This window comes from Camelus dromedarius, chromosome 14 (genome assembly GCF_036321535.1).
Source record: "Camelus dromedarius isolate mCamDro1 chromosome 14, mCamDro1.pat, whole genome shotgun sequence".
In the NCBI taxonomy this organism is placed as follows: Eukaryota; Metazoa; Chordata; class Mammalia; order Artiodactyla; family Camelidae; genus Camelus; species Camelus dromedarius.
Genome location: NC_087449.1, coordinates 45,560,408 through 45,588,058, shown reverse-complemented (window position 1 = coordinate 45,588,058; position 27,651 = coordinate 45,560,408). Strand labels below are relative to the sequence as shown.

General features: G+C 54.0%; 1 protein-coding gene and 1 pseudogene across 13 annotated transcripts; one reads left to right on the top strand and one right to left on the bottom strand.

Annotated features, from left to right (window-relative positions):
• The first annotated feature begins 638 nt into the window (after positions 1-638).
• On the top strand, positions 639-21,694 carry MAP7D1 (MAP7 domain containing 1). Of its 13 annotated transcripts, none has more exons than XM_031464749.2 (18): positions 640-989; positions 12,546-12,896; positions 13,071-13,139; positions 13,706-13,869; positions 14,544-14,658; positions 16,084-16,194; positions 17,385-17,507; positions 17,604-17,776; positions 17,882-18,024; positions 18,589-18,917; positions 19,270-19,420; positions 19,507-19,645; positions 19,757-19,861; positions 20,134-20,187; positions 20,373-20,415; positions 20,510-20,606; positions 20,724-20,917; positions 21,103-21,694. In XM_031464749.2, exons 1-18 carry the CDS (start codon positions 944-946, stop codon positions 21,111-21,113), a joined length of 2,418 nt encoding a protein of 805 aa, XP_031320609.2. In that variant the 5' UTR covers positions 640-943; the 3' UTR covers positions 21,114-21,694. The 13 variants fall into 13 exon arrangements, with proteins under 13 accessions (XP_064349825.1, XP_031320609.2, XP_064349833.1 ...); XM_064493763.1 differs by having other exon boundaries at positions 20,370-20,415; XM_064493760.1 differs by having other exon boundaries at positions 19,243-19,420.
• Positions 21,695-27,159: 5,465 nt separating this feature from the next.
• Positions 27,160-27,651, bottom strand: LOC116147083 (large ribosomal subunit protein eL33-like; annotated as a pseudogene).

Sequence of the window (27,651 nt, the reverse complement as noted above, 5' to 3'; positions counted from 1 at the left end):
CAGGACCACCCAGTTTGGAGCCCGGAGAGACCCAGCAGATTAGAGACTTGGGTAAATCAGTGGTGCAGGCCTGTAATTACCCTAGAGGAGCAGGGAAGACACCAACTGCAGGATGCTGGAGGAAGGGCGGCAGCAAGGCTCCTGGGCCTCTCCCCATCCCAGCCATCACCAGAGGAGAGAAAGTCTAGCCCTTTTAGGGGTCTCCTTGTGACCTTCCTTCAGGTCTCCCGATGCCCCCTGGGGTGGATTTTGTTTGAGGTGGGTTTGGGAGGGAATACAGATTTGAAGCTGCCGCCAAGGCCCCAGAGCCGGAGCTCCCAGGCTTCAGGGTGGGACTGAGGGGGCTCCCATCCCGTCTCTCCCCTACTCCCCCCAGTTCTAGCGGCGGGTGAGTCACCAGAGCGCTCCCTACATAGTCGCCTCGCGCTGCGGCGCGTACCAAAACGCGGCCACAGGGGGAGGCAGCTCGACAGGCGTCCTTCGGTACCCGTGACGTCCCCTCCGCTGAGGCCGCGGGAGAGGCGTCCCCAGGCTCGAGGCTCGCGCCCCAGGGCGGGGGCAGGGCGGGCGGGGGGAGGCGCGCGGCGGCTGGGTCCCGGGCGCTGCAGGGGCGGCCCTCCCTGCGTCGCACTTGGTACGCGCCAGCGGAGAGGCCAGGCCCAGCCCGGGCGGTACAATAGGGTTGGGCCGCGACCGGGACTGGGCCGGCGTCGGGCAGGGAGCAGGATCGCGGCCGGAGCCGATAGTCACTGGGCGGCCGGCGACTCCGAGCCCGCAGACCACCAGCCCAGCCAGCCTCGACCTTCTCCGGAGCTCCCTCCGACTCCGAATCGTTGCCCGCCGGGCCGGCCGGGCGTGATGCGCCGCGGGACCCCTATCCTGGCCGCTGGCCGCCGCCGCCGTCGCCGCTGAGACCCTAAGACCCCTCACTGACGCCGCAGCCATGGAGAGCGGCTCACTTTCGGAGCCGGGTGCCGGCGCACCCCCAGGTATGTCGTAGGCGGGATGGGAGGGAGGGGGATCGAGGGGAGATGGAAAGTCGGAGGATGAGGCCGGCCCGCTCGGCTGGGACCCCTCCCCCGCGGCGCCCTCTGACCACTTGGAAGTTTAAAAATAAAGGCTGCGGCGGCTCTGGGCCACCGACGCATCTTCTGACAGCTGCCCCCTCCCCCACCCCAGGCTCTGGGACGCCCTGGGCGGCGGGGTCCCCGGGGACCTCGCTGAGGAGTTGTTGGTGACCCTTCCGCCCCAGCCCAGTGCCACCCCGGTTTCCCTGCCCCTACCCTCCTTTCCGATCCATCCCAGGCCCTGAAGATCCTCTTCTACTGAGCTGGGGTGTCTGTTCCCCTTCCCATCCCTGGTGGGCACATGTGACTCCAGCCTGAATGTGTGTTGGGGGTCCAGATTCTTAGGCCTGAAGCCTTGCATACCGAAGCCTAGGCCCTGGCGCCCCCACGCCCAGGCCCTAGCCCAGACCTCGCCCCCACCCCATACCTCCAGCTGCCGCGCAAAGGGCCTGTTGCTGCTGCGGGCTGGTCGGGAGGGGAGGGAAGGGGAGGGGAGGGGGAGGTCTCTAGCGGCGGCTGCCAAGTAACCCGCCGGATAAAGGCGAGGGGGAGGGGGAGGCGGCATTGTTTGGGGCGAGGGCGGGAGCTGGGGAGTGGGCCGATTCCCCTGCAGCCTGGCCTGTTCTGGAGCCCACCCAGTCCGATTTGGGGAGGAAGGGGACAGAAGTAAATCTGTCTATCCTGCCTCCCTCCTTCGCAGCCTCTTTGGGCCCGAGTCTTTCCCTGGAGAATGAAGTGAAGGCTCGAGGCCGGCACTCCAGGGACCTGCCACATCATTCCTCAGCCTGCAGCTTTAGATACCTACTCCTGCTGCGCGCGCGCGCACACACACTCACACTCACACTCACACTCCAAGCCCCCGACCATCTTCCTTCCCCTCCCCTCACCCCACCAGCCACCAGTGCCCAGGACTTCTGCAAATCCCATTCGGATCCGGGAGCAGCTGATGAGGGGGTGGTGACAGGTTTCTGGTTGGGCCTGGGGTTGGAGGGAGGGATTTCTCTTTCTCTTTCTTCCTGGAAAAGGAGGGAACAGCATGATTACTGAGGACCCAGGTTCTGTTCTCACTGACTCAGGGGGAGGCGGCCCCAACCCCACACCTCCATAGAGTCCTCGAGCCTAATCCTAATCACCTCCCTGCGCCCTGGGGCGTGGGCCCAGGATGAAACAGTGTCTGTGGGTGCGGAGAGCCCAGGACAAGGACAAGGTGGAGCCACTTGGCTGTGAGTGGGCTCCTCCCCATGCCAGTGGGGGTGCTTCGAGGGGACCCTGTGGGAGCTGGAGGATGCAGAGGGGAGGCTACGGACTGGTGTGGTTCAGGAGGTTTGTAGACTGTGCTGGAACAATGGCACTTGGGTCTGTCTGCTGAGCCTGAGAGGGGGCACCTGGGGAGCCTAGCCTGGGTCCATTCCATCTGCTTATTGGCCCTCTGCATCGAGGGTCCCTGGCGCTGGTGTGTACATTGGGGCCTGAATGGGGGTGATTATTGGGCCATAGAGGAGGGCTAGAGTGGATGGTTATCTTATAAGAAGGGCACTTGGTTGAGATATCTGGACTGAACATGAGGGCATGGGTGGGATGCTTGGCTGTATTGAGGGGCCTGAGTGGGTCCAGCATACAGGGTCCTGGATTGGGAAGCCTCTTCTATACACAGGGGCTTAGATGGAGTTACATGATTACCTGGGTCAGGATGGTGGCTGGTCCCTACACAGAGAGAAGCTGAAGGTGACAAGGGCCCCTATGAGCCAAGGGCTTCCAGGGAGTAAAGATGGTGCCCACTCCCTGTGCCCTGTGAGAGTCTGAGGCATGGGTCTGAGACACTGAGTGCGTATGACGTGATCTTTGTCCTCTCTGAGTTGCTTTTGCACACTGAGCATTAACAGGAGGCAACATGGAGTAGGGACAAGTGTCGACTGGAGTAAGTGACTTACCTCCTCCAGCCACTGTTTATGCCCCTGGAAAATGGAGGTAGTATTCTCAACCTCGTGGGGTTAATGTGAGGGTTAGAGATGCTGGACCTAAAGGAACCTGGCACACAGACGCCCACAATAGAGTGTTATTACCATTATTGTGGTTATGCTCATCGGAACTGGTGCCAGCAGGGAGGTATGAAATATGGGGGAGGCGGGGTTAGGAATTGCGAGTCAGTTCGCTTAAGAGTGTAGAGTCTGGAATCAAACAGTTTAAGTCTCCCCTTCATAACTACTGGGTAGCCTTAGGTAAGTTGCTTAAGTCTTAAATTTTCCCATCTATGAAATGAGAATAATGCTGGAAATTATCTTATAGAGACATGGGGATCATTAAATTAGAGGAACACATAAAACACTTAGGAGAGGCCCTGGTACATAGTTAATGCTCTGTAAATGCTATTTATTTTTGTTGTTATTTTTAATTCCTTCAGAGGCAGGAGGAGGAGGTGTGACTAATTAGAACTTCAGGAGGTGAATGTAGGCCAGAGAGCAAGGGGAAGGTGGGTTCTAGACAGACACAAGCTGGGGTATATGTGTGTAGGGGACAGAGGGCCCCTGTCCCTGGAGTGGGGTGCAGCCATCCAGTGCACCGACACCCATGCCTGCCGTGTGCCAGCTCAGGGCCGGCTGTGTGGACAACAGAGAATGAATCAGAGTCACTACCCTCGGGAAGCTCCTGGCCTAGTCGGGGGGGGGGAAGCAGATTTGTTCACTGCCCAGAAGCCCTGGTGTAATGGTGATACAGGGTGGGTGGGCTTTCCTTGAGGACGGCTTCACAGAGGAGGCATCTGAGGTGGGCCTGAATGGATGAGGAGAAGATGGGCTGCGTTTCTACATTCAGCAGCCAGCCTGGCTGGCAGCTCCCATCGACAGCTTCTGTCCCTCCCAGGGCTGGTGGGCCCAATAATGAGGCCTCTAATGAGCCCCTAATGTGCAATCACGCATATGCAAATGAGGAGAAAGGGGCACTAGGCCAGTTTACCACCCCACCCCCTTCAGGATGGGCATCAGCTGGTGGTGGGGCAGAGCAGAGGGAGAGGGAAGGAGCTGAAAGCAGGGCCCAGGCTGGGGTGGCGGCACTTGAGAGCAGTCGGGCCAGGTCTCAGATCTGACCAAGGCTGGGAGTCTGGCCACAAGCAGTTGGGAACCATGTCCTTGGGTCCCCACTGGGCCTTGCCAGGCCCAGATAATGCAGCTTTGTTGGCGGTGGCAGCTCTGCCTGGCACCCCAGGGCACAGCCTTCAGCATCTCCATCACTTCTCAGCTGCAGCTCTGCCCCAGGGGAGCAGAGAACATCATAGGAGTTAGAGAACCTGGTATCTGGTGCTCCTCACCAGTTGTAAGAGAAAGTATGGGTCAAGAATAGACCTCCCAGTGAGCCTACTTATCTCCCACTCCTACTTATTAAGTACCATGTCTGTGCCAGGCACAGTGCTTAGCATGTCAGGTGTACTTTCATTTGATTCTCAGAACTATCCTGAGTAGCAACTAGTGTTATCCCTATTTTATAGATGAGGCTCAGAGAGGGAAGTCACTTGCCTAAAGTCACACAGCTAGGTATTGGCAGAGGCAGGATTTGAACCCAGGTCCATATGACTCTAAAGCCTATGCACCAAACCTCTATGCTGAATTACCATGGCCAAGCCAGCTGGTGACAGAGTCTAGTCCACTTTCCTTGTGTGATAAGTCTTCTGTGGACATCTTGGTCTCAAGGACCATGTGGTCTTTTCTCTGGCAGGCAGAGTTAGAGGCAGCGGAGCCCAGGGTCCCCTGTGCCTCCTGCCAGGTTGGAATTTGAGAAAGTAGGACCAGAAAGTGGCCTTAGAATCAGGCAGTGGTGACAGTTCAGCCAGTGGGCCATTCTCAGGCCTTGGCCTAAGGCTAGGCCTCTGCCCTCAGCGTCTAGGCCCCAGCGTGGGCAGCCGTGCTGGGGCTGAGGGAGGGCCCCGGCTGCGGGATGGGGTCATTTCCTGCCGCCTAAAATAACAGGAAGTGGGTGCTCCTGATTGGAGGCTGGGAACAATGGCCGCCAACCCAGCCAGAGGGCTCCTCAGATCTGCAGTCTCAGATGGGATCCCGGCTTTATCACCCACAGAGGCCCATGGCCCAGCCCCAGCCCCCTGCTGCGAAGGGCCTGTGGCCCAGCTTCTGAGGACTGCTGGAGTGGGCTGCCCTTCTCCCAGCTCATTCCCTTTCACAGCTAGTTCAGCTCTGTCCAGACGGGGAGTAATGCCGCCCCCTAAGGGTCCCCTCTGTCCTGGCCCCACAATCAGGCATCTCCCAGCCCAGATCTCTATAGGAGAGGAAACCCAAGAGGCTGCCCTCTTTGGGTGTCAGAGTGAAGGTACAGACTGTCAAACCCAGCTTTGCTATTCACCGGCTGTGTGACTTCAGCAAGTGTTAATCTATTTTCTCATTTGTCAAATGGACTAATATCTACCCCACAGGATTGTGGTGACGATGGAAAGGACTGAAGTGTTGAGGTGTTTAGCTGTGCCAGACACAGCATTAGCTGTTGCTGCTGTTAACTGGGCTTTCCCTGGGCCCCGGGTAAAGGAGTGCCCAGAGAGGCAGGGCCCAAGTGACCTGGATGAGGCTGTGTACATATCCTGGGACATGATGTCTCCGAGTGTTGTACGAATCTCTGAAGTTTCGTCTGTGGCTCGGAGTGGGGGCCTGGCTCCCTGTGTGTGTGTATAGATTTCTGAATCCCAGTAAGTTGGCTTCTCGCAGACAGGAGACAAGAGAGAGAATAGAATGTCTTGTCTTTCGCCATTGTGCGGACTCTGTCCATGTCGTCTGCGTGTCTCTCTCTGCAGTGTGTACTCTGTGTCTGTGTGTGTGTCTTCATCCCTCTGTCAGCCTCCCTGTCTTCATTTGTCTGGTCCAGTGCTGTCTGGCTAGAAGTGCTGACCTCTCCCTCCCCATGCTCCCCGCCCGGGGCTGCTGTCTGGGCGCCCCCTCCTCTGGGCACTCCCTTGCTCTGCCTCCTGGAGGAGGGCTGCTCGCCCCCACCCATGCTCAGATGTCCCACTTCTTGCCTCCCGGTGGCCAGCCTGGGCAGGAGCCGGCCTTCCCCACATTCCTGCCCTCTGAGCTCAGTGCCTGCCCGCCCCACCTGTCCCCTTCACCTTCATGGGGGAAACCTCCCTGTGGGAACCACTGAATCACTTCCTTTTTCAGGGAACAGGCAGGAGCCTTGGGGAGGGGTGATGTGACACCCACCAGAAACAGTGTGACATAAGTAAGGGCTTTGTCATCAGACGGCCTTGGGCCCAATCCTACCTCTAACGCTGATGTAAGCAGTTCACTCAACTTGTCTGAGTGAGTGTTTTCACCTGAGGAATGGGCGCTCCATGGCATTTTCCTTTTGGGGCTGTATAAGAACTAGACAAGATAAGGGCAAAGTGCCTGGTGTACTATGGGGCTTCAATAAATTAGTTTTGTTTCCCTTCCTAGGCTTAGGAGCTGGCAGGGCACACACAAGGCTCTGATATGGTGAAGACATTTAGGGTTAGAGAGGCTAGGCTTTGGAGCAGCTTGGGACTTTATGATGTTATCCACAGGCCATCCATCCATCCATCCATCCATCCATCCATTCATTCAGGTGTCCATTAAACAGACAGAGAGCTCCTACCCTGTACTGGGCAGCTCCTGTATAAGGTTCTGGGTCGCAAGAAGGATCAAGACCCAGTCCCTTTTCTCCACCAGCTCTCACACTGCCAAGGGCAGGGGCAGCAGGCAGGCAGAAAAGGCAGACTGAGTTATCAGTACTGTGAGAGGAGTTCTGGCCCAGGACCAGTTGTCGGTGTGGGAGGAGGGAGGGCAGAGAGGGAAGGACTGCCAGCTCCCAGAGGGTGGAGATGGGGAGTAAGCACCCTGAGACATGGGACGGGCCCTCCCAGAGGCTTGGCCCTAGTCTTCCTGCAGTCCCTCTTGGAGCTCTTGGGAAGACAGGACTTACTGCCCCTACAGCCAGCTCCTGCACCTCTGCCCTGCTCATGCTTTTTGCGCCAAGAAATGAATACAAACTGTCTGTCTCTTATCCAGTTCTTAACAAATACTTCTGGTAGATACCAATATAGCGAAATAAAATCTTACAATTTGACACAGACAAAAATAAAATGAAGTGGCTGAAGGAGCATACTCGATGATCGAAAATGGGAGTAATCAAATATGGATTTAACCATACCGTGTAGATAGTTAACCAAGGAATTAATTTGGCTGTACATAATTTGTTCCAAATAACACTGCCCCAATGGCATTTCATCAGGGTTGGCATAATTCTGAGGAAAATATTTGTATTCAGGGTCAATAGTCCACAAGGCCAAAAGAAGAGTTCCAAACGTGCTATTTGCCTCTTGAGAAGCCTTTTTCCTGTTGAACTGCTGGAGTAAACACTCATTATTACTTTTATTAACTTCTACCTGAGTCCAGGAAACTGCCCAAACTCAGCTGAGATGGAGTTGTTTTGCTTCCCTTCAGGAGTTCATCCCTTTGCAATAAATTGCCACATGGATTTACTCATTATTAGAGTAAAAATCTCCTTCTCTGTGCAGCTGCTTTAGGCTAGGGTGGCTTCCCAGTACTGCCCTTTATTCTCATTCAGCAGCATTTCATCACTGTCCCCAGGTACTGGGCACCGTGGTAGCTGCTGGTGACGCAGTGGTGAACAGAGCAGGCATGGCCCAGCCCTTATAGGGCTTTTTCAGTCTGGGGGAGGCTGACAATCACAAAAGAACCACACAAGTAAGTTTAAAATTATAACACTCACAGTGCTCCAAACAAGGGACACATGAAGCCATGACTATATATAATGAAGGAATTTATCCTGATTAGAGAGGCCAGGGAAGGCTTCCCGGAGGAAGTGATGGCTAAGCTAAGATCTGAAGGGTAAATGAAAGTTAAATAAGAAAAGAAGGAGGGGAAAGAGCAGTGCAAAGGCCTCATGGCAGAGGGCACATGCATGGTGGTCAGAATTAAAAGGTCAGTGTGGCTGGAGGACAGAGAACCAGTGGGGAGCAGGGCAGCAGAGGAGGGACTTCAAGAGGTTTAGGGGAGGGAGTCAGGGACTTCAGACTACACCAGACTTGCAGCTTGGGTTCGGGAATTTTGTCTTTCTCTTCAGAACAATGAGAAGTCACTGTGAAGTGTGAAGTGGGGAAGAGTATCAGGATCAGATTTGCATTTGGAAACAATTATTTTGGCTGCTCCGTGAAGAGCAGAGTGAGAATGGGTGCGGAGAGGGCAGTGGGAAGACTTTGCAGTCATCCAGGGAAGAGAGATGCTGATGGTATCTGCCAGGGTGGAGTTCATGGCTTGTATTCATTCAACAAATAGTCGTGGAACACCTCTGTGCCAGGCTCTGTCGGCCTGGGAGATAGAACAGCCAACAAAGTGGATGAAAACGTGTACCCTCATGGAGAATTAGCTCCTGGCTGAGGGAGACAGTGTTAAAATGGTGCTAATGCTTACTGGGAAAGATAGAGTTGGAAAGAAAAAAATATACATGGTTGGAAAGGTGGGGGGAACGTCAACTGCAATTTGTAGTTTTAAACAAGGGGGTCACTGATAAGGCTCGACTGAGAAGTGACATTCAGGTAAAGACCTGGAGGAGGTGGGGGAGTGAGACATGCAGGATCTGGGACAGAGAATTCTCAGCGAGGGCAGCCCTGAGGCAGGAGCGTGCCTGGCACAAATAAGGAACAGGGGCCGCAAGAGATGGAGCAGGGGGAGAAGAGGAGGAGGAGAGGAGGACCAAGAGATAAAGGGCTGGAGAGCAAGGATCCTGAAGGGCCTCGGAGGCCATTGTGATGCCTTTGGTTTTTCCTCCTTATTAAGTGGGGCGTCTTTGGAAGATTTTGTCAGAAGAGTGACTTGATCTGATTTATTCTTGCACGGAATCATTCTGCTGCTGTGTTCAGAAAAGACTAAAGGGGAAAAAAGAATGGCAGTAGGGAGCCCTTTATGAGAGATCATAGTGGCTGGACCAAGATGATAGAAGTGGAGATAGTAAGAAGTGATTGGATTCAGAATATATCTTGCACGTAGAGCCAAAAATACTTACTGAGAGATGAGATATGAAAAATGAGATAAGAAAATACTCTAAAATGACTCCAAGATTTTTGGCCTGAGAAACTGGAAGGACTGGGTTTTCACTGACTGAGCTGGGGAAAACTGGAGGAGGAGCAGGGTTTGGGGTGGGGGAAGAGATCAGGGGCTCAGTTTGGGATGTTAAATTTGGGGCGTCAGTGAGACATCCAGGGGTGTCAAGTCGGGAGTTGCGTGAGCGAAACTGGCACTCAAGGGAGAGTCTAGGCTGGAGATACAAATTTGGTTGTCATCAGCAGGGCGATGGTATTTAAAGCCATGAGTCTGGATGAGATCACCAGGGGAGTATGCGTAGACAGAAAAGAGATGAAGTCTTCCACTGAGCCCTGGAGCGCTCCAGGGCTGAGAGGCTGGGAAGTTAAGGAGGGACCAGCTAAGAAGCCTGAGAAGTCACAGCCAGCAAGCTGAAGGCAGACCGGGAGAGTGTGTCAAAGCCAAGTGAAAAAAATATTCAAGGAGCGCTGAGGGATCAACCATAACGCATGGGGCGGATGGGTTAGCAGGACAAGGACTGGGAAATGGCTGCTGCTTTGGCAGCGTGGAGGTCATTGGTGACGTTGGGAAGAGCAGTGTCATGAAGCAGCGGGGGTGAAGGCCTGACCCAAGTAGGCTTTTGTGGCAGAGACAGGGAGAAGTGGACCAATTCTTCCCGGCAGCTGCTGCTTACTGAGCTGCTGCCAGGAGCCAGAGGGCATGCACCTACTTACCATAGGTCCCGACAACTCGGTGAGAAAACTAGGGCTCAGACAGGTCCAGGGCCTGCCCAAGGCCCCACAGCAGAGCCGGGATTCCCCACTCAGGCCTGTGCCTGACTCTGAAGCCTGAGACCTTTCTACGCCTCTGCATCGGATGCCCGGGTGCAAGTCCTTCCAGGCCTCATCCCTCTGCTTCCTCCCAGGCTCCCTTCACAGGCTAGTCGGGAGCTGGTTGGCGATTCACCATGTTGCCTGGTGGGTGTGATTTGCCTAGGCCTAGACAAACACCTGCCTACTGGTTTTCCTTGCAACACCTGTAGCACACACAGGTGCTAGGAGAATGGCAATCAGCAGGCCTCACCCTCAGCCTTCAAGCTTTGTATTGACACATGCAGGCCTTTTGGCCCCAGACAGTTCTGGGTTCAAACCCTGCCTCTGCCGTGTACTAGTTTTATGACCCTGGGCGAATTACTTAGTGGAGTAAACTTTGTCTCATCTGTCAAATGAGGATAAGAATCTCTGCCTCTCAGAGCTCACATGAAGTTGCAGGATGGGGATACAAAGGGCCCAGCTCAGCTCCTGGTATGTAGTAAGCACTCACTAAATGGTTGCCACTAGTTTTCTTGCCAGCTGGAATTGGAAAGGAGTTTGCAGGTGGCTGGGAAGTAGACTCGCAGTGACCAGGCAGACTTCTGGAGCTGGTTTGGGGAGAGCTGGATGGACTGTCCTGAACCTCGGGGCTGGCAGAGTTGGAGGGACCATTGGAGAGACAGGGCCTTCGCTGGGGCTCTTGCCTGTAGCCCAGGAAGCTGGAAGGAAAGGAATGAGGGGGAAATAGTGTGAGCCTCAGATAATTTCATTGCATAACGTGTTTTTACCTCATCCTGCCTTACACAGAGGCATGAGAGTATGAGGGGTAAGAACTTGGGCTCTGGTGACCAACGCTGGGTTCAAGGCCAGGCTCCCTCACTTACCAGCTGAGTGACCTCAAATTACTTTACTTAACCTCTTGTTGTTTTACCTTCCTCCTCTATCTGAGAGAGATATTTATAGTGCCTCATTCTAAAGTATTATCATAAGGATTAAAACTAGTATGTATAAAATGCTTTCAACATAAGAAGCACTCGAGAAATGTATAAATGTTAGTGATATTGTTATCACTAACTCTCATCACAATCCTGAGAAGTAAGTACTGTCTGCACTTCATAGAAGAGGAGCTGTGGCACAGAGAGGGCCTGTAACTAGCCCAAGGTCACAGAGTTAGTGGGAAGACCAAATATTCAAATAGTCTGCCTTCAGAGCCCACACTTGACCACTGGACACCCATCTCCCTGAAAAAGGTCCCCAGAGTCCCAAAGCCAACTCACTGGGGGCATCCTCTCCCTGCACGCGCATTGCCACCCACGGGGATGGGGAGTTTGTCACTTCCTGACAGGGTCAAGTTTCCCAGAGCAGAGGACCCAGTATGGTGGAGGCACCTGGTGAAAGCGAAAGATGCTTCCTTAGATGGACCTTTCCATGGACTCTGGCCCTGCTCCCTAAGCCCAGGTCAGCGGCTGTGTCCCCACTGGTCCCCTCGGGGGCAGCAGCAGATGGCACCAGGGCTCAGCGCGCAGAGGCTTCTCTTGGCAGCTTCTTAAGACCCACAGGAAGAGAGGGAAGTGTTGTTTGCTGGCACATGCATTGTTCCCGGCACTTCACTGACATCCTTACTGGCTTAGGCTCATTGTCCCCATTTGTACCGATGTGAAAACTGAGGCTTAGAGAGGGTGAGTGGCTTGCCCAAGGCTACCTGCCGGGGAACAGGTGCCCTCTTCCTGCCTTGGTGTGGTGAAGTCAGAATCGGGCCCTCATCTGGCTGACTCCTCAGCCTCCCTTGCAGGTGCCCCATAGTGTCCTCGTGCTCACATGTGTGCATGGACATGTATACACCAAATCACATGGCTCCTTTCCTTGGCACTTTGGTATCTTTTACAGGGACCCTGATATATTAATGTCTTAAAAGAAGAAGTCTGAGGGTGATTGGGAAAGAAAGATGACAGAGTGGATGGTTGCCCACCCTGTTGGGGATTCCACGTGGGCATTTCACAGTGTGCATGCCATGTCCTTCTTCCTGGCCAGTCCCATGTGCCCAGCACGGTCACCCCCAGAGCACCAGGCCTTGGGTTAGGCACTGTGACCCCAGGTAAAAGGGAAAGGTGAGGGAGGAAGACATGGAAACCAGTCATTACCATTTGGTGCGCTAATAATTACTACAGACTTCTCAGTTTTTCCAATACACCCTGCTCCCTTCTGCCCCTTTGTAAACAGTCTTTTCTTAGCCAGAACCTTCTCTTCCTTGGTTTGCCAACTCCAGCTCATCCTGGATCTCAGCTTGGCTTTCTTTCTGCAGGAAGCCCCCCAAATACAGGTTAACTGTCTCTGCTGTGCTCCCGTGGACATGGTGCTTATTCTGTACTGTGATTACCGAGCTATCTGTCTGTCTGCCCTGCTGGAGTGTGGGCTCCACAGAGGCAGGGACTGTGGCCATTTTCTCACCATTATATTGTGGGCATCTGGAACAGGGCCTGACACACAGAAGGAACACGATAAACACGTATGAATTAATGAATGGCAGCTGCACCAGGGAGAGAGCTACCTGCTGAACGAACAGCACAGGTGTTCTGTCTGACTTTCTCTCCTCTCTTGTGTTGGTCTTCCAGCTGTGGCAGCCAGGACCCCTCCAGAGCCAAGACCTTCTCCAGAAGGTGACCCCTTCCCGCCACCGCCACCACTACCGATGTCAGCCCTGGTGCCCGACACTCCCCCAGACACCCCTCCTGCCATGAAGAATGCCACTAGCCCTAAGCAGCTCCCACTGGAACCAGAGAGCCCCCCAGAGCTGGTAGGGCCCAGGCCAGCCTCCCAGCAGGAGGAGTCCCCTTTCTCAGAAGTGAAGATCAGGGGACCCACCCCTCCAGCCACAGGCCCACGGGATGCCAGGCCTCCTCGGAGGAGCAGTCAGCCATCCCCAACAGCAGTGCCAGCCTCCGACAGCCCTCCCACCAAGCAAGGTACGTGTGATGTCCCTAGTCCTGGCCTCAGAGCCGGCCCTGGATGATGCCACCAGAAGGAGTCTCCTTTGCCCTGGAGGAGATGAGATAAAGGCATGGGGATGAGGCCTGGGGGAGGCTCCCCTTTTGGGGGAAGCCTCTTGACCTCCCTCTGTTCTCATTCCTTCTATTAAGATGTAAAGAAGGCAGGAGAGAGACACAAGCTGGCAAAGGAGCGGCGGGAAGAGCGGGCCAAGTACTTGGGTGAGTGTTTGGGAAGCAGCAGCATCTTCAACACCAACATCCTATTGACAACCTGAACGCCTCTGGAACATTCATCATGTGCACGGTGCTGAGAGCAGTACTGCGTTATCCTGCTTAACCCTCTCCCCACTTTGAAGATGGGGAAACAGAGGCTCAGAAAGATAAAATCATTTGCCTTAGCTATACAGCTAGTGGAGTAGCTGAGATCCAGACCCAGAAGCCTCACCTCACCCCACATTTCATGCTCTCAATCAGTACATGGAAATCTTTACAGCAGGCCCCAAAATCAGACAGGGATCTGGCACTAAAGACTCCATTTCTCCTTCAGCCCCCGGAGACCAGGAGGCCAATGGGGGAGAGATAGGCCTCCTCTTGGGCCTGAGCCTGTCTTTGGGATGCCCTTCAATTTGAGGGGGGAGTCTGAGAGTAGGGGCATCTCCCCACCAAGCAGGCAGGAAGAAGACCTTCCCAGGACCAGAGGAACAGGCAAGGCCACTCGGAGGAGATGCTTGTTGGGCCAGGTGCTGCCGGACCTCTCACACCCTCTGGGGCTCCTTTCCCCACAGCGGCCAAGAAGGCAGTGTGGCTGGAGAAGGAGGAGAAGGCCAAGGCGCTGCGGGAGAAGCAGCTCCAGGAGCGCCGGCGGCGGCTGGAGGAGCAGCGGCTCAAAGCCGAGCAACGCCGGGCAGCCCTGGAGGAGCGGCAGCGGCAGAAGCTCGAGAAAAACAAGGTGTGTTGGTGCTGATTTCTGATCTGTGTGCATACGTGTGCACACATCTGCCCACTGGCTCAGTGTTTGCACACACCTCTGGTCCCGTCTGCGCTTGTGTTCCTGGGGCAGTACATCTGAGCATCTCTGCAGACATGTTTGATTCTGTACATGCCGGCATGGGCACCTGTAACCGTATGCTCTCAGTACACGTATGGGTGTGTGTGCCCCATGTGTATGTGTTGAGGGGTGTGTGCAGAGATAGATCTGTGTGAGTGAGCTCCTAGCCAGGGGAGCCTAGGCTTGAGCACCATGAAGAAATGAAGGAAAAGGGGGCCTGGCCCTGTCCCGGGCCTCAGCTTGAAAGCAAACCCAGGCCCAGGGTCAGGACCTTCCTGGTGCCAGTAGCCCGCCTGGCAGTCCCAGGCATGGAGAGTCCCACCCCATCCTGAGAAACAGCTCATACAATCAGGAAATGAGTCAAGAACAGTGAAAAGCTCCCCAAGACAAATTGAAAGGGACTTGTTGCAAACTGTAATCATAGCAAGGACTTATAACCCTGGTTACCTGCCATGAATCAGGAAAACCTTCTAGGGGTGAGGGAGGCATTGTCACAGGAGAGAGAGGGGCCTTTCTCCCACGTAAGAAGAATGATTCTGAGCCCAGACCTCCTACCTCTCCCCACTCCCCGCCAGGAGCGCTACGAAGCAGCCATCCAGCGGTCAGTAAAGAAGACATGGGCTGAAATCCGGCAGCAGCGCTGGTCCTGGGCAGGGGCCCTGCACCACAGCTCCCCAGGACGTAAGACCAGTGAGTGGGCCAGAGGTGCTGCTGGGTGGGAGGGAGAGACTGGGGCCTGAGAGGTGGGGGAAAGGAGCAGCTTCAGCGCAAGGAGCTGGCAGCTCCCTGCAGCAGGTATGCCTCGCTTCGTGTGACTTGTGTCTTCTGGAGTAAACCCAAGTCCGTAAGACCAAGTCCTTCCCATGGACTTCTACAATCGAGTCAGATGTGGATTCTCCTCGTTGGGTTTGCTCTTCAAACCTCTGTTATTTTAGATTAGCTTTCTTAGCTCTTGTCAGTTACTATTAGTTGATAGTACATAAACGAGCACTTTCATGCCCTGCAGACACTGGATATTTAAAGGAAACTATCACCCTCTTATGTACCTGTCTTGGAAGGTAGATTTTTGTCTCTAAGTTTTCTTCACGTAGGGCCATCACGGATTTTGGTCTGACTTTGTGCTGGCATGTATGTACCACTGTGTTTGGATGTCTTTATGTAGTGGCAAGATTCCGCATTTCTCATTGTGTATCTTGGTGTATGTGCTCGTGGATCTGTGCAGCGTTTGTCTTGATATGTATTTGCCTTGGTGTGTTTACCTCAGTGGGGGTGCCCGTCAGACAGAATTGGGTCAGGATCCCAGCTCTGGCACTTGTGATGGATGTAACCTCTGACTTTTCACTGTCTCACTTTCTTCATCTGTAAAATGGGGATAACAATACTGCTTGCCTCCGGGGTTGTAGGTAGATGTTTGGGAGGATCAAGTGAGGTAACATATGTGTGGTGCCCAGCACTGTGCCTGGTACATGGTAAGCATCTAACAAATGTTAGCTGTTACAAATATAATTAAGTTCCTTCGATGTGTTTGTGCCTGTGTGCATCTGAGTCTGATGCTTTTTCTGTTAGTGGTTTTGTTGCTGTATTTGTGCATGTCTGCACACTCGTGAGCATGTGGAAGTACCTTTCACTGTATGCCCGTGCCTGCATGTCTTTGTCTTTGTGTGTCCCTGTGAAAACGTGGATTTGTGTGAGTGGCTTTGACCGTGGCTTCTTCCGTTTAGGAACGTCTCTGCATTTGTCGCAGTGCGTGGGTGTTGTAGCCCTAGTGCCTTGGCTGGGCAGTGTCAGCAAGTGCCAACATCGGGTGGTTGTGGAGGAGGGGTTGTAGCACCCAGCCCTAGGGAATGACTTCCTGGCCAAGAAGGCTTTAGTTTCTCTAGTTTTACTCCATCTCATCCCTCTGTTCCCTTTCCGTCGGCTCCCCCAGTCCAGGTTTTCTCTGGTCACCTACCCACCCATCGCCTCCCAGAGCCACATCTGCCTCCTCCTCCCCTTCCTAGCCTGCCCACTCCTCCCTCTCCCACCCTGCCCGCGGAGCATCCTGCATGGAAGGCCTCAGTGCCCCCACTGGCTCCCGTCCGGCCCGGCCCTAATGCCGTGTCTTTTCCCCTCCAGGTGGGAGCAGGTGCTCCGTGTCGGCAGTAAACCTGCCCAAACACGTGGACTCTATAATCAACAAGCGGCTCTCAAAGTCCTCTGCCACGCTCTGGAACTCCCCCAGTAGAAGTAAGAGAAGGCCCAGCCCTCCTCCCTCCAGAGCTCCTTGTATCCCCCACCAAGCCTCCTCCAGAGCTCAGCAAGAACCCCAGGTCTCAGGAGCCCTCACATTCCCCAGGTCTCCCTCCCCACTCTACCCCACCTGGGGCTCTGCACCCCTTGGGGGAGCCGGCATTTGGGTCTGGGCCCTGAGAACAGGCAGAGGTGTGCCCTGCAGGGGAGAGCAGAGACAAAGGGCAGTGTCCCAGCAGGCAGAGAGCCTGGCTGGGGCCTCAAGAGCAGGTGGGGGTGGGGGTGGGGGTGGAGGGTGGGAATGGGCAGGCAGCCTCATCTCCAACCACAGCCAGCTGGCCTAGGCCAGCCTTAGGCAGGTGGCCTTGCCCCCAAGTACCAGACTAGTCTGGGATCTGTGTGTAGAGGGGCCCTCTTATTCTGACTCTACGCTGGAGGACCCATGCAGTCCTGCCCTCTCTGCCTTCAGAGCCCCAGCCAGGGCCTTGGCTGGCTCCAGAGTTGTGGCCAACCAGGGTGGCATGGCCCTTGTGTTCCCACCCTGCCCTAGTGCTCACATGTGAAGGGACCATGGTAGGAGTTATTTATAAGTTTCTTCAGCTTTTATTTGGTTGCTCTGTTGCCTAGCAACCAAATCAGCTGCTGTACCAACCCCACCTGACTGAAACTTAAAAATAACCCAGCAGCTGAGGGGACAGAGTAGGGTGGCCCAGGGCAGCCAGGCCCCCTAGCAGTCTCTCCCTGGCATGGGATGCCCAAAAGCTGGGCCTCTCCCTAACCAGAGGAGTACAAGGACCCTCACTGTTCCAAAGCCAATGGGGGCATGCCTCTCCAGGCCAGCCCTGTGAGAGCAGGAGGAGCAGGGTCCTACAGTGGGACAAGGGAGTGGGCAGTTGAGTCTGCCACCAACTCTGGGTGGTTCCTCTCTAAACTCACAGTGCAGAACCCTTTCACCTGTGGAGAGTGGTAGGCGGGGACCCTCAAGTCATGCACAACGTTGCCCTGGGAAGTGTATTGTTGCCTGGTTCTGCAGTGGAGGTCCGACCCCAGGGCGGACCAAATGTGGCGCCCCCAGTGTGATTGGGCGAAGAGCCCTTGGGCTTGGCATGCAAATGGTACGTCCCGATGCCTCTGCCTGCCTGCTGCAGCTCCGGGGTAACCCGCTTCTCCTCGCATTCTCCCACTAGATCGCAGCCTGCAGCTGAGCGCATGGGAGAGCAGCATCGTGGACCGTCTGATGACGCCCACCCTCTCCTTCCTGGCGCGGAGTCGCAGTGCGGTCACCCTGCCCCGAAACGGCCGGGACCAGGGTAGGGGCGGCGGCCCTGGGAGAGCCCTCACGAGGGGCGGGGCAGGGGCCAGCCTCGCGAGTGGGCCGCGCCCCGACCGCCCTCATCCCTCCGCAGCCGTGCCGGTGTGCCCGCGCTCGGCCTCCGCCAGCCCCCTGACCCCGTGCAGCGCCCCCCGAAGCGGGCACCGCTGCGGCCCCGCCGGGGAGCGCGGGGAGCGCCGGGAGCGCCGAAAGGCCAGCGCCGGGGGTAGCCCCGCCCCGGCCCGCCTTCGGCCCGAGGCCTCGCCGGTGAGTGGTCGCGCGGTGAGTGGTCGCGCGTGTGGGGACCGGGGAGCGCGGGCACCGCTGACTGTTGCTCCCCTTCTCCCCGCTCTCCTTCCCCCGCCTCGCCAGGTGCAGAAAAAGGAGAAGAAGGACAAGGAACGGGAAAATGAGAAGGAAAAGAATGCCCTGGCCCGGGAGCGCAGCCTCAAGAAGCGCCAGTCGCTGCCTGCCTCGCTACGCCCACGCGTCTCCGCGGGCAACGCTGAGCTCAGGTGGGCCAGGAGGTGGGGCGGGACCTGCATATCGCCAGGCCATCCATCCATCCATCCATCCATAAATAAATATGTGTCGGGCACCCACCTCTAGAATGAAAGCTCCTTGAAGGCAGGTTTTTTTTTTGGAGTGTTTTGATCACTGAAGTATCCTAGCATCTAGAACAGTGCCTGGCATTTGTAAGCACTCAACAGATACCTGCTGGACCTGCCAGGTACTGTTCTGGATGCTGAGGACACTTCTGTGAGCCAAACCAGGCCTAGTTCTTGCTCTTATTAATCTTACTGGCTATTGGGGAGGTAGACATTAATCAAAGAATCACCAATGAATATGTAATTACAAACTGGGATATATTCTCTAAGAGGGAATTATATGGTTCTGTGAGAGCATATAAGGAGGGGGATGCTGACCTAGCCTGGGGAGGACACTTCGCTGAGGAAGTGACATGCTCAGAGTGGGTATGTATGTGTGTGTGTGTGTGTGTGTGTGTGTGTGTATGAGTGTGTGCGTGTGTGTGTGTGAACACTGTGCCCTCAAGGTCTAACTCTTCCCTTTTCTCTCAGTCCCAAATCCAAGGCCCGGCCATCCTCTCCCTCTACATCCTGGCACAGGCCTGCCTCTCCCTGCCTCAGCCCAGGACCAGGTCATGCTCTGCCCCCCAAACCACCGTCCCCCCGAGGCACCACTGCATCACCGAAGGGGCGGGTTCGGAGGAAGGATGAGGCAAAGGAGAGCCCTAATGTGGCGGGGCCTGAGGACAAGAACCAGAGCAAGGGCAAAGCCAGCGATGAGAAGGAGCCTGCAGCCCCAGCCTCACCAGCACCCTCCCCTGTGCCCTCACCCACCCCAGCCCAGCCCCAGAAGGAGCAGCCCACAGCAGAGATCCCTGCAGGTGGGAACGGAGAGAGGAGGCCAAAAGGTGGGCAGGGCAGAGAAACCAGCTTTGCCTGTATGTGGGAGGATGGTCCGAGGTGTGGGTCGCCAGAGATGCCTGGGGATTGGGTGCTGGGAGGCAGGAAGGGGAGGCTTCTGCCCGCAGCAGGTCCAGGTCCAAAACTCAGTCCAGAGAGAAAGACCTCACTACTCTGAGTTGATGACAGGAGTTGGGTGGGTGGGTTGCCTGGGTCGCCCTGAGGTCCAGGAAGCACGGAGGCATGTGAGGGAGATGGAGGTGCCTGTGCCGGTGTGCTCATTCCTGGCCCTGGATCCCACTCCAGATACTGCTGTCTTGACCTCACCCCCAGCCCCCGCTCCCCCGGTGACCCCTAGCAAACCCATGGCTGGCACCACAGACCGTGAAGAGGCCACTCGACTCCTGGCTGAGAAGCGGCGCCAGGCCCGGGAGCAGCGGGAGCGCGAGGAACAGGAGCGGAGGCTGCAGGCAGAAAGGGACAAGTGAGCACGCCCTCGGGGACTGAGGGGGCCTTTATAGGGGCTGGAGATGAAGCTGGGGATGAGCCTGAGTTTCCTTTGTCCCCCAGGCGAATGCGAGAAGAACAGCTGGCTCGGGAGGCTGAGGCCCGGGCCGAGCGGGAGGCGGAGGCCCGGAGGCGGGAGGAGCAGGAGGCCCGAGAGAAGGCGCAGGCGGAGCAGGAGGAGCAGGAGCGGTTGCAGAAGCAGGTGCCCCGTGGGTCGGGGCGCGGGCGCCTCCTGGCGGCGGGCCGCGGTGGGGGCTGGCCCAGAGGGACGGCAGGAGGACGAATGCATAGAGCTCACGGGGGTCTTTGGTAGAAAGAGGAGGCCGAAGCTCGGTCCCGAGAAGAAGCGGAGCGGCAGCGTCTGGAGCGGGAAAAGCACTTCCAGAGGGAGGAGCAGGAACGGCAAGAGCGCAAAAAGGTATGAGTAGCAGCGGGCCGGGTCTTGTGGGCATGGCCTGGCGCGAGTGGGCGGGGCCAGCTCCTGGCTGGAGTGGCTAGCGGGGCCGGAGAGTGGGCCTTGCCTTGGACTTGTAGAGGGCAGGACAAGAAACTGGGGCTAGGTCTGGTTCCTGACCTGGAAAGGCTGGTATGAGCTGGAAGGGCCCTGAGACTCCAGGACTGGGGCTGGCTGGTGGGAGGTTTAGGATCAGGGCGGGGCTTGGGCCTAACTGGTGTGGGGCCTCCAAACAGCGCCTGGAGGAGATCATGAAGAGGACTCGGAAGTCAGAAGCTGCTGAAACCAAGGTCAGGATTCCCCCAAGAGCCGTGTTGGGAGTGGAGGTCTGGTGAGGAAAGGAGGTTGGGGAAAGGCATCCAGGATGGAGAAAGAGGTTGCTCAGAGTCCGGGCTGGGGCGAGAGGAATTCAGCATCTCAGTGGGGCGGGGCCAGGTATCCCTGTGAGCCTGACATGTCTTCTTCTTCAAAGCAGAAGCAGGACAGAAAGGAGGCAAAGGCCAACAGTTCCAGCCCAGGTAAAGGCCCTGTTCCCCTCGTATCCAACCCCTTTGCCCCTATCCTCAGCCTCATCCTCTCACCAGCCCCTCACTAAGGGCCATTGCTTCCCAGTGATAGACCCTGCAAAAGCTGTGGAGGCTCGGCCCTCAGGGCTGCAGAAGGAGGCTGTGCAGAAAGAGGAGCTGGCCCCCCAGGAGCCTCAGTGGAGGTACCAGCTCCCAATCCCAGGGACCCTGAGCAGGGAGGCAGGGTCAAGCTGGAGCTGTGGGGTGCCTGGGCTGTCCTGCAGTGGGATGGACCTCAGCAGTGGATTCTGCATCCACAGTTTGCCAAACAAGGAGTCACCCGGGTCCCTGGTGAATGGCCTGCAGCCTCTTCCAGCACACCAGGAGAATGGCTTTTCCCCAAAGGGACCCTCTGGGGACAAGAGTCTGGGCCGAACACCAGAGGCGCTCCTGCCCTTTGCAGAAGCTGAAGCCTTCCTCAAGAAAGCTGTGGTGCAGCCCCCGCAGGTCACAGGTAGGGATCCGTGTCTCCTGGACCCTTACCTTTCCCTTCCAGCAGCCTTTCCCTGGGCCTCTCCAGCCCTGCCCTCTCTTCAAGTTCTGCCAGAGGCCTTCTCATGCTCTACCCTGAAGATGCCCAGCCATCTGGGCTTGGGGCATGGTTTGCCCTGACTGTGTCCCCTCCTGCTTTTTTCCCAGAAGTCCTTTAAGGGGTTGCCTTGGATCCAGGCACAGCTATGAAGGCTCCTCTGCATCACCTACCAGGATGTCTGGAAGAGAAAGAGACAGAACGAAGCCGGAAGTGGCCAGGGCCCCTGGGGATTGGGGTCTCTCTGTTATTTTTAATCTGCACCTTATAGACTGATGTCTCTTTGGCCGGAGCCAGACCCTGCCCCTCAGTGCATTCGTGTGCTCACACGCACGGACACCCCCCATACACACATACACTCACAGCCTCTTTGGCCTCCCCCCTTGGGGAAGGGCCACCTGTAGTATTTGCCTTGGTTTGGTGGGGTACAGTGGATGTGAATACTGTAAATAGCTCGTGCTCAGGCTCCTTTGCGTGGAGGGGGTGGGTGCAGGAGGCAGACCCTCCCAAGACTCCCCAGGGAGACCTTCCTCCCTCTATTTAACTGTAACTGAGGGGGAACCCAGGTCTGGGGATGAGGGGCACCTTGGGCCACAGGATACTGGTTGCTTTAGGGGGACCCATGCCCCCACCCTTGCCTGGAATCAGTGTTATTGCATATGATCAAATTTCTCCAGAAATAAAGTGAGAATAATTCTGCCAGTCCTGTCTATCCTTGCAGCTGGCGGTGGGGTTGGGAGCAGGTGGCCTCCTGAGTTCTAAGAACTTGAGGAGCCAGGGCCTGGGGATATCCATCCCTACCTGGTACCAGTGCTAGATGTCCTGCCTGCGGTCTTCCATTCTGTCATGAATTCGTTCATTTATCATTTAACAAAAGTGGTTACCACTGTTCTATATCAGGCAGGCTCTCTGCTGGGGACGCAGTAGTAGGAAAAGGCGTAGCCTCTGTTCTTACAGAGTTGACAGCACATCCGGTGAGTATCAGAGACCCTGAGTCACCCACTCAACATCCATTCCCATCACCCCTTCCTCATTCCAAACAGAATCCTAATTTTGTTCAGGTGACTGTCTTCCTCCTGGATCCCATCCTGTACCTCAGCAGAGGTGGATTCCAAGCCCAGAGGTGAATCATAATTGTAATGAGCCAAAAATGATGGTCCCACACCCCTCATGAGTGTTTGATTTAGGCCTGGGCACATGACATAATTGCAGCCAGCAGATGCAAAGAAAAGCCTCCCAAGGTTTCTAGGAAAGGCTTCTTCACTTTTGAAACAAAAATACCATGTAGGAGCCAGCTGCTAAGCTCACCTCCCAAGTGTCCCCCACCTCCTGGTGTTTACATCATGTGTAGTCCTTTCCCACACGTTGGACCAGGGCTGGACTAAGTGACGACAGAATATAGCAGAAGTGGTGGTGTGTCACGTCTGAACTTAGGTCCTAATAGACACTGCAGCTTCTGTCTTGGTTGCTCTCTCGCTCTTGGACCACTTGCTTAGGAGGAAGACACCAGTACATTGGGAACAGCCTTATGGAGCGGCCCAGGTATGGAGGGATTGAAGCCTTCTGCCAACAGCCACGTGAATAAACTTGGAAGTGGATCCTCTAACCTCAGTTAAGCCTTCAGATGACTGCAACCCTGGTCAACAACCTCATGACAGACCTTCTGCTAGAACCAGCCAGCTAAGCCACTCCTAGGTTTCTAAACCTTGGAAACTGTGAGATAATAAATGCTGTTTTAAACTGCTAAGTTTTGTGATAATTTGTGATAATTTGTTTCAGAGCAATAGTTAATGAGGAAAAACCCTCCTCCTATGATAATGAAGTCCAACTGTGGTGCCTGGAATTGCTGCATCCATCCTGTTGACCTGAGGACACACCCAGCATCAAGGAGGCAGAGCAGCGAGATGGGGAGAACCTGGGTCCTTGAGAACATCACTGAATTAACCAACCTCCAAACAAGTCCTACCACTAGACAGCTTTCCTTGATGTTTAAGCTAGTGGAGTCGGATTTTCTGTTAATGTGGCCAAAAGCTCGTAGCTCATCTAGGGACATACATGATAACACATAAATGCATTTCCCTTTGCAATATGATGAAGGAAATGAAATGGATGAAAGTATGGGAGACTGACCCAGAGAAGGTATTCCCTAAAGACACAGCATTTAAACTTGACCTGAAGGACCAGGAGGAGCAGGGAGAAAAGCTGCAGTGGGAGGGGTCAATGTAGGAGAAGCCCCAGAGGCCTGGGAGCAGGACCATTGCTGCTGGGGCCTGTGAACAACTGGGAGAACTGTGGGGGAGGGTGGTTGGTGTGGCCAAGTCTCAGGTGTTGGGGCTGAGGAGGGGCAGGGAAGAGCCTAACAGCTTCCAGACCCTCCTCAGTTCACGCTCCTTTGACACCCCTCCCAGCCCCCAGCTCACATTCGATTGCAATCTTTTATTCATTCATTGATTCATTCAGTACATTGTAGAGCCCCAGCTAAGGCCAGAGGGATATTCTGTTAAGCAAAACCAGACCAGGAAGCTCTTGAAGCTTCCTGGTGGGAAAGATGGGTATTAACCAAATAACCACACAAACAAATGTAAAAATAGAAAATGTGGTTTAAGGTGGAACAGCTAAGCAACAGGAGTATCTAACAGGGGGAGCTAGGTTGGAGTCAGATAAGATTTTCCTGAATAAATGGAGCTTAGTCTGAGATCTGATGGGTAGGAGGTGTTGACTGGGCAAAGTCAGGAATGCAGAAAGGAGAGAGAAGCATTTTCTATAGGAAGGGGAAGGCATGTGCAAAGGCCCTGCATGGAAAGGAGGTGTACTTGAGTATCTGGAGGATTGTGAACAGATCTGAAGGAGTCTGTTTTTACATCTCTGAGTCCTCAGTGTCTGGTACAACAGGCACTCAATATTTGCTGAATTAAGAAAAGTCCAGGGGGGAGGAATAAATTGGGGGTTTGAGATTAGCAGATACAAACTACTATATACAGAATAGATAAACAACAATGTCCTACTGTATAGCATGGGGAACTATATTCAATAACTTGTGATAACCTATAATGAAAAAGAATATGAAAAATAATATATATATAACTGAATTACTATGCGTACACCAGTTGTAAATCAACTATACTTCAATTTAAAAAAAGAAAGATCCACCAAGGAGGAGGTGGAGCTTGGCACAAGGTGAGCCAGACCATGCAAGGAAGGCCTGGTAAGGCTGTGTCAGGAGTCTGGATTTTATTCCAAGGGCTATGAGAAGCCACTGAAGGCTATTAAAGGGAAGGGTGACATGGTCAGATTGGCATTTTTATTAAATCACTCTGTCTGTTGGGTAGGAAATGAGTAGGTACTTGATTGTAAACTAGGAGACTAGTTAAAAAGTGATTGCCAAGGTCCAGACAGGAGATGATAGAGGCTTAGGATCAGGAAATAGAGATGGAGGGAAATGTGCAAGATTAATTAACTTTTTTTTCAAGAAACATTGAGCACCTACTATATGCCGGGCACAGAAGTGCTGGAGATTTTCAAGTGAGCGAAAATTGGCATGTCTTTACCCTCATGGAGCTTACAGTCCAGTGAAAGAAACAGATCTTAATTAAATAATACTGTAAGCAAATAGACAATTACAACTCTGGCATACGTGAAGAAGTGTGTGGTACTAGGAGAGTGAATAATGAGGAATCTGATTTGGTCAGAGAGGTCAAAGAGGGTGTCCCTGAGAAAGCAATGCTGGAGCCGAGATCTGAGGAAGTAAAAATTAAGAAGGCAGAAAGGCAGGATTCCAGGCAGAGAAAACAGCATGTGCAAAGGCCCTGTGGTTAGCATGGCCACTGTAGTGGGAACACAGAAAGAGGAGGAGAGGGCCAGAGAGATAGGAAGGACCAGATCATGCAGGACCTGGTGGGCCATGCTAAGAATTTGGTCTTTATTGAAAGAGCACTGGGAAGCTGTTGAGAGATTTCAGCAGGCGGGTGACATGATCAGATTGATGATCTGATAAGATGGTCAAAGCTACCACTGGAGAACGGATTGAGAAAAGAAGGGGGACGAGTGACAGTAGGGAGTTCAGACAAGAACACCAATTATGGTGAGAGATGATGGCATTTGGTCCAGTGAGTGGTGGAAACTGACAGGTAGACAGAAGAGGTGAAAAAAGTGAGGAATGAAAAGGAAGATGTCAAGGATGACTCTAAGCTTTCCAGGTCAAATAACCAGATGGATAGTGGTATCCTTCACTGAGAGTGAGTTATGAAAAGGAAGATGTCAAGGATGACTCTAAGCTTTCTGGTTCAAATAACCAGATGGATAGTTGTATCCTTCACTGAGAGAAGGAAGTCTGGAGGAGAGCTACGTTTAGGGGGACAGATTCTGAATTTGATCTGGAAGTCAGTGATGGACTATGGATAACCATTTCTTATACAGGGCTGGGGCTGGGAATGCGTCTGATCCCACAGGCTGGGAGGGAGGGCAGAAGGGAAGACAGCAGGACCAGGCAGTGTTCAGGAGCCTGGGACCTGGGTCCTCTGGAGCAGCAGGAGGGGTTGCTTTGGGAAAACTGGCCAGGCTGCAGAGAGGCTGGCCTCCTGGTCTATTTCCTGGTTTCCTGCCGGAGCTTTAGGAATGTCCGGTCTGTTCCTGAGCGAGACTGAGCAGAGTGGAGGCGGGGGCAGGAGCCTGTGCAATGGAGAGTCCTCCCTTTCGCCAGCTCTCCCCTTTCCCCAACAGGGCCAGACAGGGCAGAGCCAGAGGAAGCACCGCATGCCCTTCCTTCCAACTCCCTCTGTCCCAGCCGCCACCGCTCCTGAACTGCGGCTCTTTTACACCCTTCCTCCCCCAAATACCCCTTCTTTATCAGCTCCGAGGGCATCAGTCCGGGTGGGCCTCCCTCAATGGAGCAGTCCCTCCACTCTCCAGCCTGGGCCCGGCTACCCCATGAACGGGCATCTGGCGCCCCCTCGTGGTTAAATCAGCACATTGGCGCAACAGGAGAAGTAGCTGCCAGGACCAGACTCAGGGCAGGGCGGTGGCCGGGGTCCTGGCTGAGAGGTCAGGAAGTGTGTGTCCAGGCCTTACCAGTGACTCACTCACTAACTGCGGGACTATTTCCCTGACCTCTGTGAGCTTCGATTTCCTCGCCTGCAAACTGAGGCTAGTGATCTGGGTGAGGCATTCCTTGAGCTAACACATCGAATGAGAGTTTTATTAGTTCCAAGACCCCCTCCCTACCTTGAGGGGCCTTGACATCCTGGGGCAGCTTGACAACACCTCCTCCGTACTACCGGCCCCCTCCCCAAACCACTTGGGAACAGCCATATTAGACATATCATATGTGGCCAGAAAATGTGATCCACGGGGCCAGATCCTCAGTCTCCAAGTGGAAGGAGACATTGAAGAAGTCAGTGACAGAACCAGGCACAGGGTGCTTTGGGAATACCAAGGAGAAATATTTGATCCACTTCTCAGGGGCAGCGGCAGCAGGCCCGTGGGAGATAACACCTGAGAAGCTCCTTTAAATTAAGGAAATATCCTTTACACCTCCAAAAGACAGCCCCTAGCACTCAGCTCTGGTCCAGAGTTGCCAGGTGGAATTGGATCCCAGAATTGCTGGCAATAGCCAACAAAGGTAGAACGATGGTTGAAGGGAGGTCTGCCCCAGTTGTGGACAATAAAAGTAGAGAATTTAAGAACCCTAATAAAAATGGCTGAGAGTTGGCCTGCTTTTAAATATCACCATCCTTTGACAATTTTAAACATCAGCTAAAAAAATCCTTCTTCCTGAAAAAAAAATTTATTTGTCTAAGTTTTAAGTAGTTACCACAGTTACTGTTGAGTTTTAATGATATATATGCAAGATTCAAATTAACACAAGTTTATTACTTTTTTTGGTGGGGGGAGGTAATTAGATTTATTTATTTATTTTTAAATGGAGGTACTGAGGATTGAACCCAGGACCTCATGCGTACTAAGCATGTGCTCTACCACTGAGCTATACCCTACCCCCTGCAAATTTATTACTTTTTAATAAATATTGTGTTCTGCATGTGAATTAATTAGGAGAGATCACACTTAAATAGTCCACCTCTTGAGACCCAGACTCAGATATACACATTCATTTTGAAAGTAATTTTTTTTTTTTCAAATCTACACTTTCATTTATTTACTTTTCAATAAGTTTAAATCCTTGAGGGGTACAGCATCACATGGATTCTGTGTCCAATGGCCTTAGCAGGAAGGTTGCTTGGGAATTTGGCACGAATCATGCCACTGTTTCCATGAGCACAAGTTACCTTTACCCAGATTATTCTGGTTTTGTTCAGTTTTCCACCAGGAGTTACTCGTGTTGTTCTTTGTACACATAAGCACATCTTTTGCCTAGATAGAATTCAGTTTCATCTCGAGCACAAACACCTTCAATTTTTTTTTTAATTTTGGGGGGAGGTAATTAGGTTTATTTATTTATTTATTTTAATAGAGGTACTGGGGATTGAATCCAGGACCTTGTGCATGCTAGGCAAGCACTCTACCAGTGAGCTACACCCTTCTCCAACACCTTCAGTTTTAAGAAGAGCTGTGTGCTCCCTTTGATTCTGGAGACCCCACTTACAGCCAGCAAAAATGGCCTTGGACCACAGCCTTCCAGACATATTTATCATTTTAGAAGTCCT